General features: G+C 39.1%; 1 protein-coding gene across 8 annotated transcripts in view; it reads right to left on the bottom strand.

Annotated features, from left to right (window-relative positions):
• Nucleotides 1-14515, bottom strand: part of eepd1 (endonuclease/exonuclease/phosphatase family domain containing 1) — a 152722-nt gene that overhangs the window by 7728 nt on the left and 130479 nt on the right. For all 8 annotated transcript variants that reach the window (XM_043719188.1, XM_043719194.1, XM_043719189.1 and 5 more), the window contains 3 exons: nt 12379-12513; nt 8278-8404; nt 2124-2318 (listed from right to left, as the gene is read on the bottom strand). In XM_043719188.1, the coding sequence (XP_043575123.1) occupies nt 2124-2318; nt 8278-8404; nt 12379-12513 (457 nt within the window). The remainder of the gene's footprint in view (nt 1-2123; nt 2319-8277; nt 8405-12378; nt 12514-14515) is intronic.

Below are 14515 nucleotides of genomic sequence, written 5' to 3'. Positions count from 1 at the left end.
ATCAGACTCTCATCAGAGACCGATAATGTCAGTAGGTTTGTTTAATTAACATGCTAAAAAGTTAAGTAGACATTGCAGCAGACTATCTGCCAGAGTCACAGCATTATATATACACAGCACAAGGAGTCCTTAAAGGTGAACTCTCAAAGGCAAAATGCACCTATGACAAAAGATGATTGGGGGTTGATGGAAATTTGGAATAATCAGATTAGTCACAATCTTCTTGAATGGCAGAGCAGGCTTGATGGGCAAAGTGATCTTCTCCTGCTCGTAATTTGTATGTTCCTCTGATAATGGTTCTGCAATGCAAGGTGAGTTTTCTCATTTCGTGAAAAATGCAAATTATTGTTTTCCAAAGTTTACTTGTTTTGTATGAATGGTATACTGTCAATTTAAGTAATACCTTGACAAATGTCTCTTTATTCATCTATAGAGCATGGTTAACACCTATTCTGAGCCATTACTTCCCCACCCAGTCATTACAGTGAGTGTATCTGAAATCCCCTGAGAAAATAACCTTTGCAGAATCTGATAAGAAAAAAAAAGGAGGATGCTGCAATGCTTCTAGCAAAAGGTGATGACTAAATGATCATCTGGGATCTTTGCTGATAGTATTCAAACCATGTTGCCAGAAATACATAGAGTGTGGATATCTGGCAGGATAAAAATCAGTCTCACCTATGAAAACCCTGTGGAATATACAAGCAAGAATAAGCTACTCAGTCCTTGGAGCCTGGTCTGCCCTCCCTGGACATCAACACCTCAACATCTATACACCTTAGCCCCACATCCTTTTAATCCCTTATATAATATAACAAATCATAATCTTAGAAGCACTGGTTATCATTTGGGTTCATACATAAATGATTGACTTTAAGGACCAGATGATGGGCAGTAAATGGCATTTTAGCAAGTCTGCAGCTTCAGATAATAGGAAGCAAAACATAAGATTTTGAAGAGTTTATAAAGAAAAAATGTTCTATAAATAAGTACATAATTTTTTGTGTTTGAAGTAGTGTATTAGATGATATTATGAACCTTTTGACCAGCACTGTAGAAGATATCCATCAGTATCAGCATCACATAGTGGGGAGTGAAGACTGATTGGATACCTGAAGTGAAGGATGGGCTGAGTAATGCAGATGTAATTTTTACCATTATCTTAAAGTATACATTCTTTTATGTTATGGCTCCTTTTTATGATAAGTATTTTATGTTAAATAACAAAATGTCGGGCATTTGAGAAATAGAGTTGATTAGACCAATGGATTTTCTCTGAAGTATAAGCAACATGGAGATGGACAACTATGGGATCTACAGCAGCACTTCTAGTAGGGTGTAATTTATAGCATTACATGAATAGATTACAACTTCCATTACAAATACAGACACAGGAATTTACAAATGGGAAAAATTGATTGCACCATTTCCAGACAGGAAATCATAGAATACCTACAGTACAGAAAGAGGCCATTCAACCCATCAAATGTGCACTGACCCTCTGAAGAACATTCCACCCAGACCCAGCCCTCCACCCTATCCCTGTATTTTACACTGGCTAATCTATCTAACTTGACACTATGGGCAATTTAACATGGCCAATGCACCTAAACTTTGAACTGTGGGGGGAAACTGGAGCACCTGGAGTAAACCCATGCAGACACGGGGAGAATGTATCAACTCCACACAGACAGTACCCAGGCTGGAAATGAACCCTAGTCCCTGGCACTATAAGGGAGCAATGCTAAGCACTGAGCCACCATACTGCACACAGACTTTGGATTCTTAATTGGATTATAATTTTCACTGCGTCACTGAGTAAAGAGAAAGGTGAGTGGAATGGTTTTAAGAGGATTTGTATTCTCATGCAGCATTTACATGCATGACAAACAGCAAACAAATAAAGCATACTGGACTCTGGTTCACCTATTCCAAGTCACCAAATACCACTGCATTACATTGTAAGTGTAGTTCTGTAAAATGCTAGTTAGAAAGGAGCATTCAAATAATTTAATTTAATCACATATCTACCTGTGACTTGTACAATTTTTACCTAAGGAAAAAAGAACAAATTATACAATTTGCATGGCCATCAAATTGCCCTCATTAAATTTGATGCATACCTGAATATGTTTTCTTGAGTGAGCGACTGATCCAGATGTTGTCTGTTGACTTTGAACCTTGAGGGTTCTTAGTGCTAATATTTGTGTAAGTATTGGCTGGGACACAGTGAAAGAATCTCTCTTTTCTTAGGAGGTCAAAATCATTCACATCAGGTGACAGATTGAAGTCTCCCAAAATAACAATGTCCTTTTCACCTACAAATGAAACAAATCATTCCAACAATTGTCATTAACAGCTCTATCAAGAGGAGACAGGCTTATTAGTAGGATGCAGCCAATCACAATGGAACAGTTTCAATCCAGGGTGCATTCAATATGTAAGAGAATTCTGTCTCTTCAGCAGCAAAGAGCTACCACCAATATCCATGAATCTGGTTTTGACTCCGTATTACTATTTTCTTTTCATAACAGAAGTTTTAGGAGATATAACCTTTTCCCTGCTCCTGGCCTGAAGGAACAAACTGGTTTTTTGGTCATGTTCTCCCACAGTGCAACACAAGACAGCAGCACAGGTTATTTGTATGAGGTGAAGTTGTCTAGGGAAGCCAGCAGCAATTGTAACTCAGAATTGACAAAGGTGAGCGTCAGAAATAGAGAGGGCTAGATAAGGAATGATGTGACCAGTGTTACAGAGGTGAAAGTAAATGATCTCAGTGATTGGCAAGATGTGGATTTCAATCAGAGTTGAAGATATTAACATTTTAACAAGCCCTCATGTACCGAATACTGGAGCAGGATGCCCAGGTTTAAGTCACACCTGTTTCAGAGGTGCATTGTAATACCTCAGAACAGGTGGATTAGAAGACTAGGTTAAATTTTAAAAATTACAACAGTGACTTCAAAAGTGCTTAGTTGACTTTAAAATACTTTGGAATATCTTGGGGTCTTGAGAGGTGCTACTACATACATAGAGTCATACAGAACTACAGCAGTGGAAAAGACATTCAGCCCACTACATCTTTGCCAGTCAGAAACAACTAGCTAACTATTCTAATCTCATTTCCAGCACATGGCTGGTAACCTTGTAAGCCTTGTGCATGTCTAAACATTTCTCAAAATTATTTATTTCATTATTTCAAAATATCTGGTTCCGTCTAAAGGAGATGAATGGATTCAGTGCCAAAGAAATGAAGCTTTTGACACAAGCTAAACACAATGTCTTCAGTCTTTCTAATAAACAAACAAACATTGTGTAGGGAGGTTGTTAAACTGAATGAATGATGGCTGTTAGCAACTTGGTATGTAATTCAGTGCAAGAGATCCAATTGGTCTTTGCAATGCTCCAACAGCAGACACTGGAATGCAGCTACTGAACAACAAAGTTGTGAACTGTTGGCTGCAGCTGGGCAGGCAGAATGTATGACTTTTTTAAAAAAATCAATTATTTAAATGTTTTTGAACTGAGAATAAAATTCAATGCAACAATGCAACATTTATTCAGGAGGAGATTAGAACCATACTTGAAAATAGCAATATAATGATATTTTAAAACTTTGTCATAACGAGTCATAGTCAGAGAGATGTACAGCACAGAAATAAACCTTTTGGTCCAACTCATCCATGCCGACCAGATACCCTAACCTAATCTACTCCCATTTACCAGCACTTGGCCTATATCCCTCTAAACCCTTCCTATTCATATACCCCTCGAGATGCCTTTAAATGCTGTAATTATACCAGCTTCTACCTCTTCCTCTGGCAGCTCAATCCATACATGCACCATCCTCTGCGTGAAAAATTGGCCCTTAGGTCCCTTTTATATCTTTCCCCTCGAAATCTATGCCCTTTAGTTCTCGACTTGCCCACCTCTGGGAAAATACCTTATCTATTTACCCTATCCATGCCTCTAATGATTTTATACGCCTCTACAAGTTCACCCCTCAGCCTCTGACGTTCCAGGGAAAACAGCCCCAGCCTATTCAGCCTCTCCCTGTTGCTCAAATCCTCCAACCCTAGCAACATCCTTGTAAATTTTTTCTGAACATTTTCAAGTTTCACAACATCCTTCCGATAAGAAGGAGACCAAAATTGCACAGCATATTCCAAAAATGGCCTAACCGATGTCCTGTACAGCCACAACATGACCTCCTAACTGCTATACTCAATGCTCTGACCAATAAAGGAAAGCATACCTATCATTATCCTAGTTACCTGCGACTCTACTTTCAAGGGACTACAAACCTGCACTCCAATGTCTCTTTGTTCAGCAACACCCCCCAGGACCTTACCATTAAGTGTATAAGTCCTGCTCTGATTTGCCTTTCCAAAATGCAGCACCTCACATTTATCCAAATTAAACTCCATCTGCCACTCCTCAGCCTATTGGCCCATCTGATCAAGATCCGGTTGTAATCTGAGGTAACCTTCTTCGCTGGGTGAAAGTGAGGACTACAAATGTTGGAGATCAGTGCCAAAAGAGTGTGACGCCAGAAAAGCACAGCAAGTCAGGCAACATCCGAGGACCAGGAGAGTCAACATTTTGGGCAAAAAGCCCTTCATCAGGATGAAGGGCTTTTTGCCCGAAACGTCAACTCTCCTACTCCTCGGATGCTGCCTGACCTGCTGTGCTTTTCCGTCACCACACTCTCTTGGCTCTAACCTTCTTCACTGTCCACTACACCTCCAAGTTTGGTGCCATTTACACACTTACCAACTATACCTCCTATGTTCATATCCAAATCATTTATATAAATGACAAAAAGTAGTGGACCCAGCCCGATCCTTAGTGGTAGTTAACAGTAAATCAACTCTTGCTGGTCCCCTGTCTAAGTTATTAGTTACTGTGCTTGCCTGTTTAATTAACCAGTTGTAAATTGTGAGTTTTGTCATGACTGTGTAAGTGTCATATATATTTCTGTACAGAAGGCTAGTCTCATCTAAATACAGAATCCTGCAAAGTGGCTCCCAGAGTCACATGGCTATCCTTATTGATTCATTTCAGCTGGAAAAACAGATGGCTGGGTTGTTACCTCAGCATCAACTCAAAATGCAGCAATTTAGAATTCAATTACCCCTTGAACAACATAATCAGCCCAATAGGTCCATTGAGTTTTGAAGAAGTGTTACATCATGATATATCAGACTTGAATTGTTGACTCTGTTTCTCTCTTCACAGATCTGCCAGAGCTGCTGAGTTTCAATAGGCCCTTATAAAGAGAATTCAACGCTTCAGAGAAAGAAGTAACAGGAGACTGGAAGGACTCCTAAAGGGGAGTTCCAGCAATACAAATGCTACTTTGTGGAACTGATTCATCAATGTTAACAGCAGTCATTTTGAACTTTGATCTGCTGAAGACAGACTAAAGGACCGTTTTGAAAGATACCAAGATGATCTCTGATAGACTGCATTAGTTCTCAACAGATACCAAGATACCATCACCTGAAATGTCATAAAAGAAACATAAAGGAGCCTTTGAGAACTTGTTCTGCTCAAGAGCATTTTTGGAAGCAACCTCCATCTTCAGAAGTCAACACAGTTGCTAATTCCACTTTCAAGTTTTCGATCTCTTCACCTCAGACAGAATATTTGAAAAACTAACAAGCCTACAATTTTAATAGACTGACCTTACTTTCATCTATTTTTAGCAATATTGACTTTTAACCTTTGTATTTTTTTATAGTTATATGTTACTTTTGTTTTCTTAACAACTGTCAGGAATAGTTAGGTAATAAAATATCTTCTTCAAAACAAATACTTTGTTACTGGTTATGTTTAAATTAGTACATTTAAGAGAATTGAAAAAGGGGCTAAACAAACTATAAATTTACAATTGGAGTCATAGAGATTTACAGCATGGAAAGAGGTTCTTCGACACAACTTATGCATGCTACCCAGTTTTCCTAATTGGTCCATATACCTCCATACTTATCCTATACTATCCATGTACCTGTCCATATCTTGCTTAAATGACAAAATTGTACTCACCTCCACCACTGTTAGCCTGTTCCAGAGACTCACCACCCTCTATGTGAAAAGACTGCCCCTCTGAACCCTTTTGTATCTCTCCCGTCTCATCTTAACCTTTGCCTTCTAGTTTTAAAATCCCCTACCACGGGGAAAAGATTTTGGCTCTCTACCTTATCTCTGCCTCTCATGATTTTATAGGCCTGTATAAGGTCAACTGTCAGTCTTCTATGTTCCAGGGGAAAAAAGTCCCAGCCTTTTGAGCATCTCCTTGTAACTCAAACCTTCCAATCCAGGCAGCATCCTAGTAAATCTTTTCTGCACTCTTTCTATTTTAATAAAATCACTTCTATAGTAGGGTGACTAGAACTGCATGCAAATGTGGCTTTACCAATATATTCTACAGCTGCATCAAGACATTCCAACTCGAATACTCTGAGCGAAGAAAGCAAGCACGCTGAAAGCCGTCTTCACCATCCTGTCTAACTGTGACTCCACTTTCAAGAATCTATGAACCTATACCCCTAGATCTCTTTGTTCTATAATACTTCCCAGGGCCCTACCATTGACTGTAAGTCACCCCCTGGTTAGACCTACCCACCTTGCATTTATTTAAATTAAACTCCATCTGCTGTTCCTCAGGCCACTAGCCCAGTTGATCAAGATCTTGCTGTATAGCTAGGTAACCACATTCGCTGTCCACTATCAACATAAAATTTGTGTCATCTACAAACTTGCTGACTATACCTCCTAAATTCTCATCCAAGTAATTTATATAACAGGGAGTTGTATCAGTCTATAGTGGTGTTAATTAAGTTAAAGAAAAAACATTTTAAAAGAAAAGCAAAACCACATCTTTGGGGTGGAATACCTGTAGCAGTGAAGTCTATGTAATAAATTAAGTTTGACAAATAGTTTGATTTCATGTCAAAGTATTTGAGATTCTCCAAGTGAAATGATTCTCAGCTTGAACAGTTTAACTACAGCTGATCAAAAATACCAGAAAACACCAGAAAGTACCCATTAAGTGTCAATTGCTTGGCAGTGTAGGCAATCCAGCATCCTTGTAAGAAAATAATCTTACACCTTCACTGGAGACTCATGCACTCAGCTTTTTTATCCCCCTTCCTGTGCAAATAATGCAACGCTGGCGTAGTCACTGTTGAACTATACCAAGTCTGTGAAAAGACCTGCATTTCTACCACATCTTTCATAACCTCAGGGGCTTCACTCAAGCAATTTATGGTTAATAAAAAGTATTTTTAAAAGGTGACATTCCCCACTATTGTGAAAAATTCTGCAGCTAAGGAGCAAGCAAAAAACAATAGTAATGTTGTTTGAATGATAAATATTGGCCAGAACACCAAGGGCATTCCACTGTTCTTCAGATTTAAAGGTAATATTGGCCATCTATAAATGAAAAATTAGATCAGTTTTATGGCCAATGCAGAGTACAATAGCTTTGTACATCAGAAATAGCTTCCAAAAATACTGTATTTAAAGCATTAGAATTAGTGTAGTGACCTGGTCATTTTCTGAAATAATCCTTCAAAGTTGATGCAATATTAACTGTCAATTAAAGTTAACTAAATAGCTCAGAAATTATGTGTATAGACTGACAAATTTGTCGTACTTAACATAGCATTCTATAATAGTACCCCTGTGTATAAAGATGCTTAGTACAGATAAGTACAGAAAGGTGGGAAGGAATCAACAGGAATCAACCATCGCATCCTTAGGACAGGAGCACAAGGAATTGAAAAAGAAATAACAATTGTACATGTGGTAATATCAGGTCCACATTCTTCGAAGTGAACATGAACATTGTTAAGCATAACTGTACACAAAGAATGGTAAGAGAAAAAATGAAAACAAAGAGCTGGAGAAACTTAGCAGGTCTGACAGTGTCATCGAGTTCCAAAAAGTGATATTAGACTTGAAATGTTCACCTGTATCTCTCACCATAGATGCTGACAGGCACTTTCTATCTTCATTTCAGATATCCAACATCCAAAGTACTAGGCATATCTTCTGAAACCCTAAAGATTCAGGCTCCAGTTCTACATGATTGGAATGACAAAGCTCCTTACACACATGCTCAGCAACTATTCTTGGAATAAATGTACAGTTAACCCTTTACTTCATACTATAGACCCAACTTGCTGCTGCACTAAGGCCAAGGTTTCACATAAGAAATTACTCCAAGTTTTGTGAAGGGCTTTTTGTTTTGGGAAGAGTGCAGTGTTTTACCTTTCAGGGTTGCCTGAAGAGTGTCTGTAAACAGTGACACATGATGGCTATCAGTGTGAGTTTTCTCTTCCGTAGGGACTGCTCCTTTCAGATGGATATTTACCAGGGTAACATTCATTGTTCCAACCTGCAGAAACAAACAAACATAACAGAATGGGACAGTTACTGGAAGCATGTGAATATGTTCAATCGGGGTTGGAAACTCCCTCTCAATGGCTGGGAGAAAACAAACTCTGAAAATGAGTCACCTTTATAAAACGTTTCTGCACAAAGAGATTACAGTCAGACAAAAAAAAAGTCACTAATTCACAAATTCATACACGACCACAAAAATAACTTTTCGGAGACTCTTATTTTCTCTTCTCTGAAAACTTTTAATTCAAGTGTTCAAACGGTATTACTCTTGCTTAATCTGAAATAATGTGAGTTCACATGCTACTCCTGAAATGTGAGCAAAATCTCCAGGCTGATCATGCAATGCTCCCTTCCATGCTGCACCCAAGTATCAGAGAGGCTGCCTTTCAGTCGAGACATTGACCCCAAAACTCACTTTGTCCTCTCAAACTGAAGTAAAAGGTGTTAAGGTACCATGACAAGAATTGAATTGCTGCAAGTGTTCTTGATAATGTTCATCTCTCATCCAACATGATTGTCAAAAAGAAAATTGCCATTTGTGGGATCTGTGCACAGACCACCTTTGCTACAATAAAAGAGATTACACTTTTAAAACTGTTTCATTAGTTGCAAAGCTCCTTGTGATGTCCTGAGGTTGTGGGATGTGGTATATAAAGGTTTGTAGTCACAGCCTAAAACAGCTATGAGTTTCATTGATGCATTTCTCAGGCAATATAAGACAGACATTTTGGATGCTATTAATTTCTCCTTCCACGTCAGTTTCCCTCACTTCATCACCACCTTGCACCACTCCCGTCTCTCCCCTCTCCAACAAAATGGAACAATTGTCGCTTTAAGGCCATTCCAGTTGTCTCATGCAAGTGGCTACTCCATGTGAACAGACTGGGTCAGCAAACTGAGGGCAGATTGAAATCTAAGAGTTTGCTTCTTCCACTGTGGGACATAGGCCCAAAGTAGTTTTACATTTACTAATGTGGACCTGCTTTACTACAAAGCATTTACTAATTATACCAGTGTAAGTATGATTGGATACAATTTTCATTTTGTAAAAATGCCTGCCAAGAACAGCAACAGTTTGAGTTCTGTGTTCGGTTTGTATGGCATTAAAGACTTCTAGCACCTTGAGTAGATTTAGCATTTTCTTTCCATACTAACAGTAAAGAAGAAGTGCTGTCGAAGGTACAAAACAGATTTAAGAGAATGACATTGGAACAGAAATACAAGTCTCAGGGCAGATGGTGTTGTAGTGTAATTTCACTGAATTAGTAATCCAGAGTCCCACACTAATACCCTGAAACCACTGGTTCAAATCCCATCCAGGCAGTTGCTAGGATTTAAATGGAGAGAATGAAAACTGAAATTAAAAGTTAGTTTCAGTAATGGTGGCCACAAATTTATCATGGATTACTGCAAAAATTATCTAGTCCTCTAACATCCTTTAGGGAAGAAAATCTGCCATCCTTACTTGGTCTGGCCTACATGTGACTCCAGATCCACAATAATATGGCACATTCTTAACTGGGCACTGAAATAGCCTAGATTTAAGAACAACTAGGGATAAGCAAAAATATTGAGCTTGCCAGCAATTCCTAGATCCCATGAAAGGATTAAAAAAGACAAAACAATTTGGATTATATTCTCCAGGGATGAGAACACTATTGGATGACCTAGCAGAGGTTTTAAAATTAGGTACAGGATTTGGCATAAAAATGTGGTGAAACAGTTTGTCTGGGGACTGTAAATATAAGACAGTTACTAACAATCCATTTTGAAATTTATGAGAATTTCTTTTTCCCAATATGAATCATGGAGGTGAACATTGGAAATCTATTCCCAGGAATGATTTGGAGATGCCGGTGTTTGACTGGGGTGTACAAAGTTAAAAATCACACAACACCAGGTTATAGTCCAACAGGTTTAATTGGAAGCACACTAACTTTCATCAGGTGACAATTACCTGATGAAGGAGCGTAGCTCCGAAAGCTAGTGTGCTTCCAATTAAACCTGTTGGACTATAACCTGGTGTTGTGTGAGTTTTAACTTTAATCCCAGGAAGATGGAGAAGTACATGAGGAAGAAAGAAAGGGAATGATGTACTGACTGGATGAGATAGCTTGTGGGGGGTTAAAGCACTGGCTGGAAAACATCACATTCCACAACCATTTTATTTGAATTTCTAAGCATGTATCGATCAAAAAGAAAATGTTTCAAAGCTTTAAACATTGGCATAGGCCAATAGTGTCATTCCTCTATTAGAAGTATAAAAGTAAAGGCATAACTCCCATTCATACTGGATTACTCCTCCCTGTTTCCTTTACTGATTTACAATGGACTTATGATAATTCTTCTCTCATTTCATGGAAAGTGAATGAGATAATATCTCCTATAACCCAGGCTTGCTCTTATATTGTTATTATAGCCACTTCTCAATTAATTAATACGTAGATAGACATCTTTTTTATTAGCAAGCTCACTATATAGCTATTGTATATTGTACATTAAGAAAGTAAGACATAGAAACGAGAATAAGTTGTCTGGCCATTTGGCCTGCACCACCACTCAACAGGAATGGGTTTTTCCCCGAAACGTCGATTTTCCTGCTCCTCGGATGCTGCCTGACCTGCTGTGCTTTTCCAGCACCATTCTAATCTTGACTCTAATCTCCAGCATCTGCAGTACCCACTTCCTCCAGGATTGTTTGCAAATCATGATATCTTCTTCCCTTTGGAAATGGTGTGAAGTATTGGAAGGATTTACAAGCTGGTTGTGTGCATTCCTTCTGTGTCATCCTGAAAATTCTCCCTTTATAGCCACTCTCTGTCTTCTATTAGTTAACTGATCCTCTGTCCATGCTAATAAACCACTGTCAACACCATGAGCTTTTGTTAAGTAGCCTTGGTCTAAACGTTACTGTTTAAAAATAAAGGGTTGCCCAAAAACGACAGAGATGTCCCTCGCACAGTCGGTTATGAGTCTTTGGAACTCTTTCTTAAAAGGAGAAAGAGAGGACTGCAGATGCTGGAGATCAGAGTCAGAGAGAGTGGTGCTGGAAAACCACAGCAGGCCAGGCAGTACCTGAGGAACAGGAGAATCGACGTTTCGAGTATAAGTTCTTCATCAAGAGTCCTGCTCCTCGGATGCTGCCTAACCAGCTGTGGCTTTTCCAGCGCCACAATCTTTGACTCTTCCTTAAAAGGCAGTGCAAGTAAAGTCTTTGAATACTTTAATGGCATTGGAGGCAGTTCAGAGACAGTTCACAATGTTGATCCCAAAACTGGAGGATTTTATTATGAGGAGCTGTATAGGTTGGGTTTGTACTCATTAGAGCTTAGAGAATGACAGGGGACTTTTGGGGGTTTGACAAGGTAGATGTGGAGAGGTTGTTTGTCCATGACGAAAAGTCTAGGACCAGAGTATGTAATGTCAGAATAAGAAGTCACCCATTTAAGACAGAGTTGAAGAGACTGTTTTCTTTTAGGGTTGTGGATCTGTGAAATTCTTTACTGTAGAGGGTATCAAATCTGGATTGTTAAGCATATTCAAGGCTAAAATGGACAGATTTCCAATCATTAAGGGAATCGAGAATTAAAGGGATAAAAACAGAAAAGTGAAATTCAAGATTATCAGATCAACCATAATCTCATTGAATAGTGGAACATACTCAATGGTCTACTTCTGCTCCTATATCTAATTGTCTTATGGGCTCCTAGTTCTAGATTCTCACAAGAGAAAACATACTTTCCATATTCACCTTGTCAAGAGCATTCATGATTTTATACGTTTCAATCAAATTGCCTCTTGTTCCTCTGAGATACAAGTACCAAGTTACTCCCTGCCTGAGCTACCTGTCAACCTGCTCATGTGCAGCGGTTTGACTTTGCTCACATTTATGCAAGAAACCAACATAATTGTTTTAAGAATACCACAGAGGCAAAGCTGTTGAAGGGGCAGAAAAAGGTCATTCACCTTGAAACATGCAACGTAAGGCTTGGAGACACAGGGTTTCCCATTTCCATTGGTGTGTGCGTTCTCCAGAAGAAAGGCAGTTTTCAGTTCGACTCCAGCACTGCTGTCCCAAAGATAACCCGCATACTCTCCACTCTGTAGAAAAGCAACATTTGGAAAATGAGATATTCACATGTCTCATCAGAGGTTGGTGTAATCTAGTTTTTGCTCTCTTGCAATCTGAACTTGCTGACTACTGTGAGGGTGTCAACTTCAGAGTGGAGAATGAGTGAAAGTCTGAAAATAAATTGCAATTACTCAGCTTCTTTCAAGATTTATAGACATCCAAGAATGTTTTACAATGATTAATAACCTTTTTGAGTGCCGTTAGACACTTATGATATAGAAAATATAGCAGCTAATTTGCACATTATGTAAATAATGTAATGTTACGTAGTCTGCTTCAGTGATGATAGTTACATGGCCTGTTTCAGTGATGATAGCTGAAGGATAAACAATGGCCAGAGCACTGAAAGAACTCCTCCGCCGTTTTTTTCAAGAAAATTGGCACAGAATCTTTTTGCATCAGACTAAGAGGGCAGAGATACCGCTGTTTGTTGACATTTGATGTGGAAAAGTAAGAAAAGATGCTTCACAGATAAATACAATCCTGCTTTTCACTCTAACTTGACATTTATAGCACTCACTGGATAGTGACCAGGAATGGAACAGAATGTTTTGGTTCTCTCAAATGTCATTGTCCCTTTTATCGTCAATTCCAAGGTCAGTTAACTCAGCATCAGTCAGGGATTGGTTCAGTGTGTATTAGTAAAAAAGTTGATTTACCCTCTTGGTTTTGACATGTTGCAAACGTGGTGACATGATGACAGCATTATAACACACATTGCAGAAACCCATGAAACATCATTAACTGTTATGGACCAAGTCAGACTTCTCAAAATATCTTAAGGAGGCCTAGACCCTACCTTATACTTAGTTTAAACGCAGACATGAAGTGGGTGTGATGCAGCTGGACATACCACTCGGCTTTAAGCAAAACAGAATTTATTTAAACACTACAGTTGAAACACAAATGAAAGAAAATGGAATTTAGAATAACTTATCTATTGGAAAGCTTAACTGACCAGATACAGCAACTCAACTAATTAACTGTTCCAATGTAGTGACATCTTATAAACATACCCCTTAGCAAAAAGGTAAATACAAACACAGCTTCTTACAGGCAGGATAAAACAACATCCAGAGAGAGATTTCAGAAGGAAGTCAGAGGAATTCTTTACTGAAGCTTGCAACTCTCCTGGACTCTCACATCTAGTGACTGCTACAGCTACAAAAAAAAAACCTGATCTGGGAGGACTGACCACTTCTCTTTTATTGCTAAATTAAATTGCTTGGCACCTCTTTTTAAAAAATGGACAAAATAACCTTTTTTAAAGTGACAGCATCATCATAACTGCAACTTCCAATCTTGTGACCACAGGGCAACAGTCGTTGTGAACAGAGCATGGAACACCATCACCTTCAAGTTCCCTCAGTCAAACACTATTGTGGCCTGGATATATATCACATATACAGAGGAACCTCAAATAGCCAAATGTTGATTATCCGAATTTCAGATTATATGAACAATCGCAAAGTCCCAACACTTGGCTAAACTGTGTTATCCGAACATTCAATTATCCGAACAAAATACTCCCCACCCGTCTCATTCGGATAATCGAGGTTCCTCTGTATTTAAAAAAAACAGATAGCAATGACAGAGTAGGCAGCATCCGGGGCCTGTCCATTCAGTTTGTTATTGCTTTATCTTTATTTTCTCATTCTTCTTCTCTCTTCTAGGCTTTTATTTTAAGTGTTTTGTTAAAAAAAAGTACCTTGGAGCTACAGTGACATCATCAGTACAGCAGGGACGGTCAGTGGGCTGGAGGCCCAGACCAGGGGCGGTCAGTGGGCTGGAGGTCCAGACCAGGAACGGTCAGTGGGCTGGAGGCCCAGAGAGGAGTGGGCTGGTAAGTGTGCCCAGAGTGAGGACAGATGTTGGATTTGGGACTGGTGCAGGTGGTCAGCGGCTCGAGAGCCTGGTCCGACCATGTGTGAAAGGCCCCTGCATTGACCTACCTCAGGCCCTTTATAGAAA

Source organism: Chiloscyllium plagiosum, chromosome 29 (assembly GCF_004010195.1).
Source record: "Chiloscyllium plagiosum isolate BGI_BamShark_2017 chromosome 29, ASM401019v2, whole genome shotgun sequence".
Taxonomy (NCBI): Eukaryota; Metazoa; Chordata; class Chondrichthyes; order Orectolobiformes; family Hemiscylliidae; genus Chiloscyllium; species Chiloscyllium plagiosum.
This window is presented reverse-complemented; position numbering and strand designations above follow the sequence as displayed.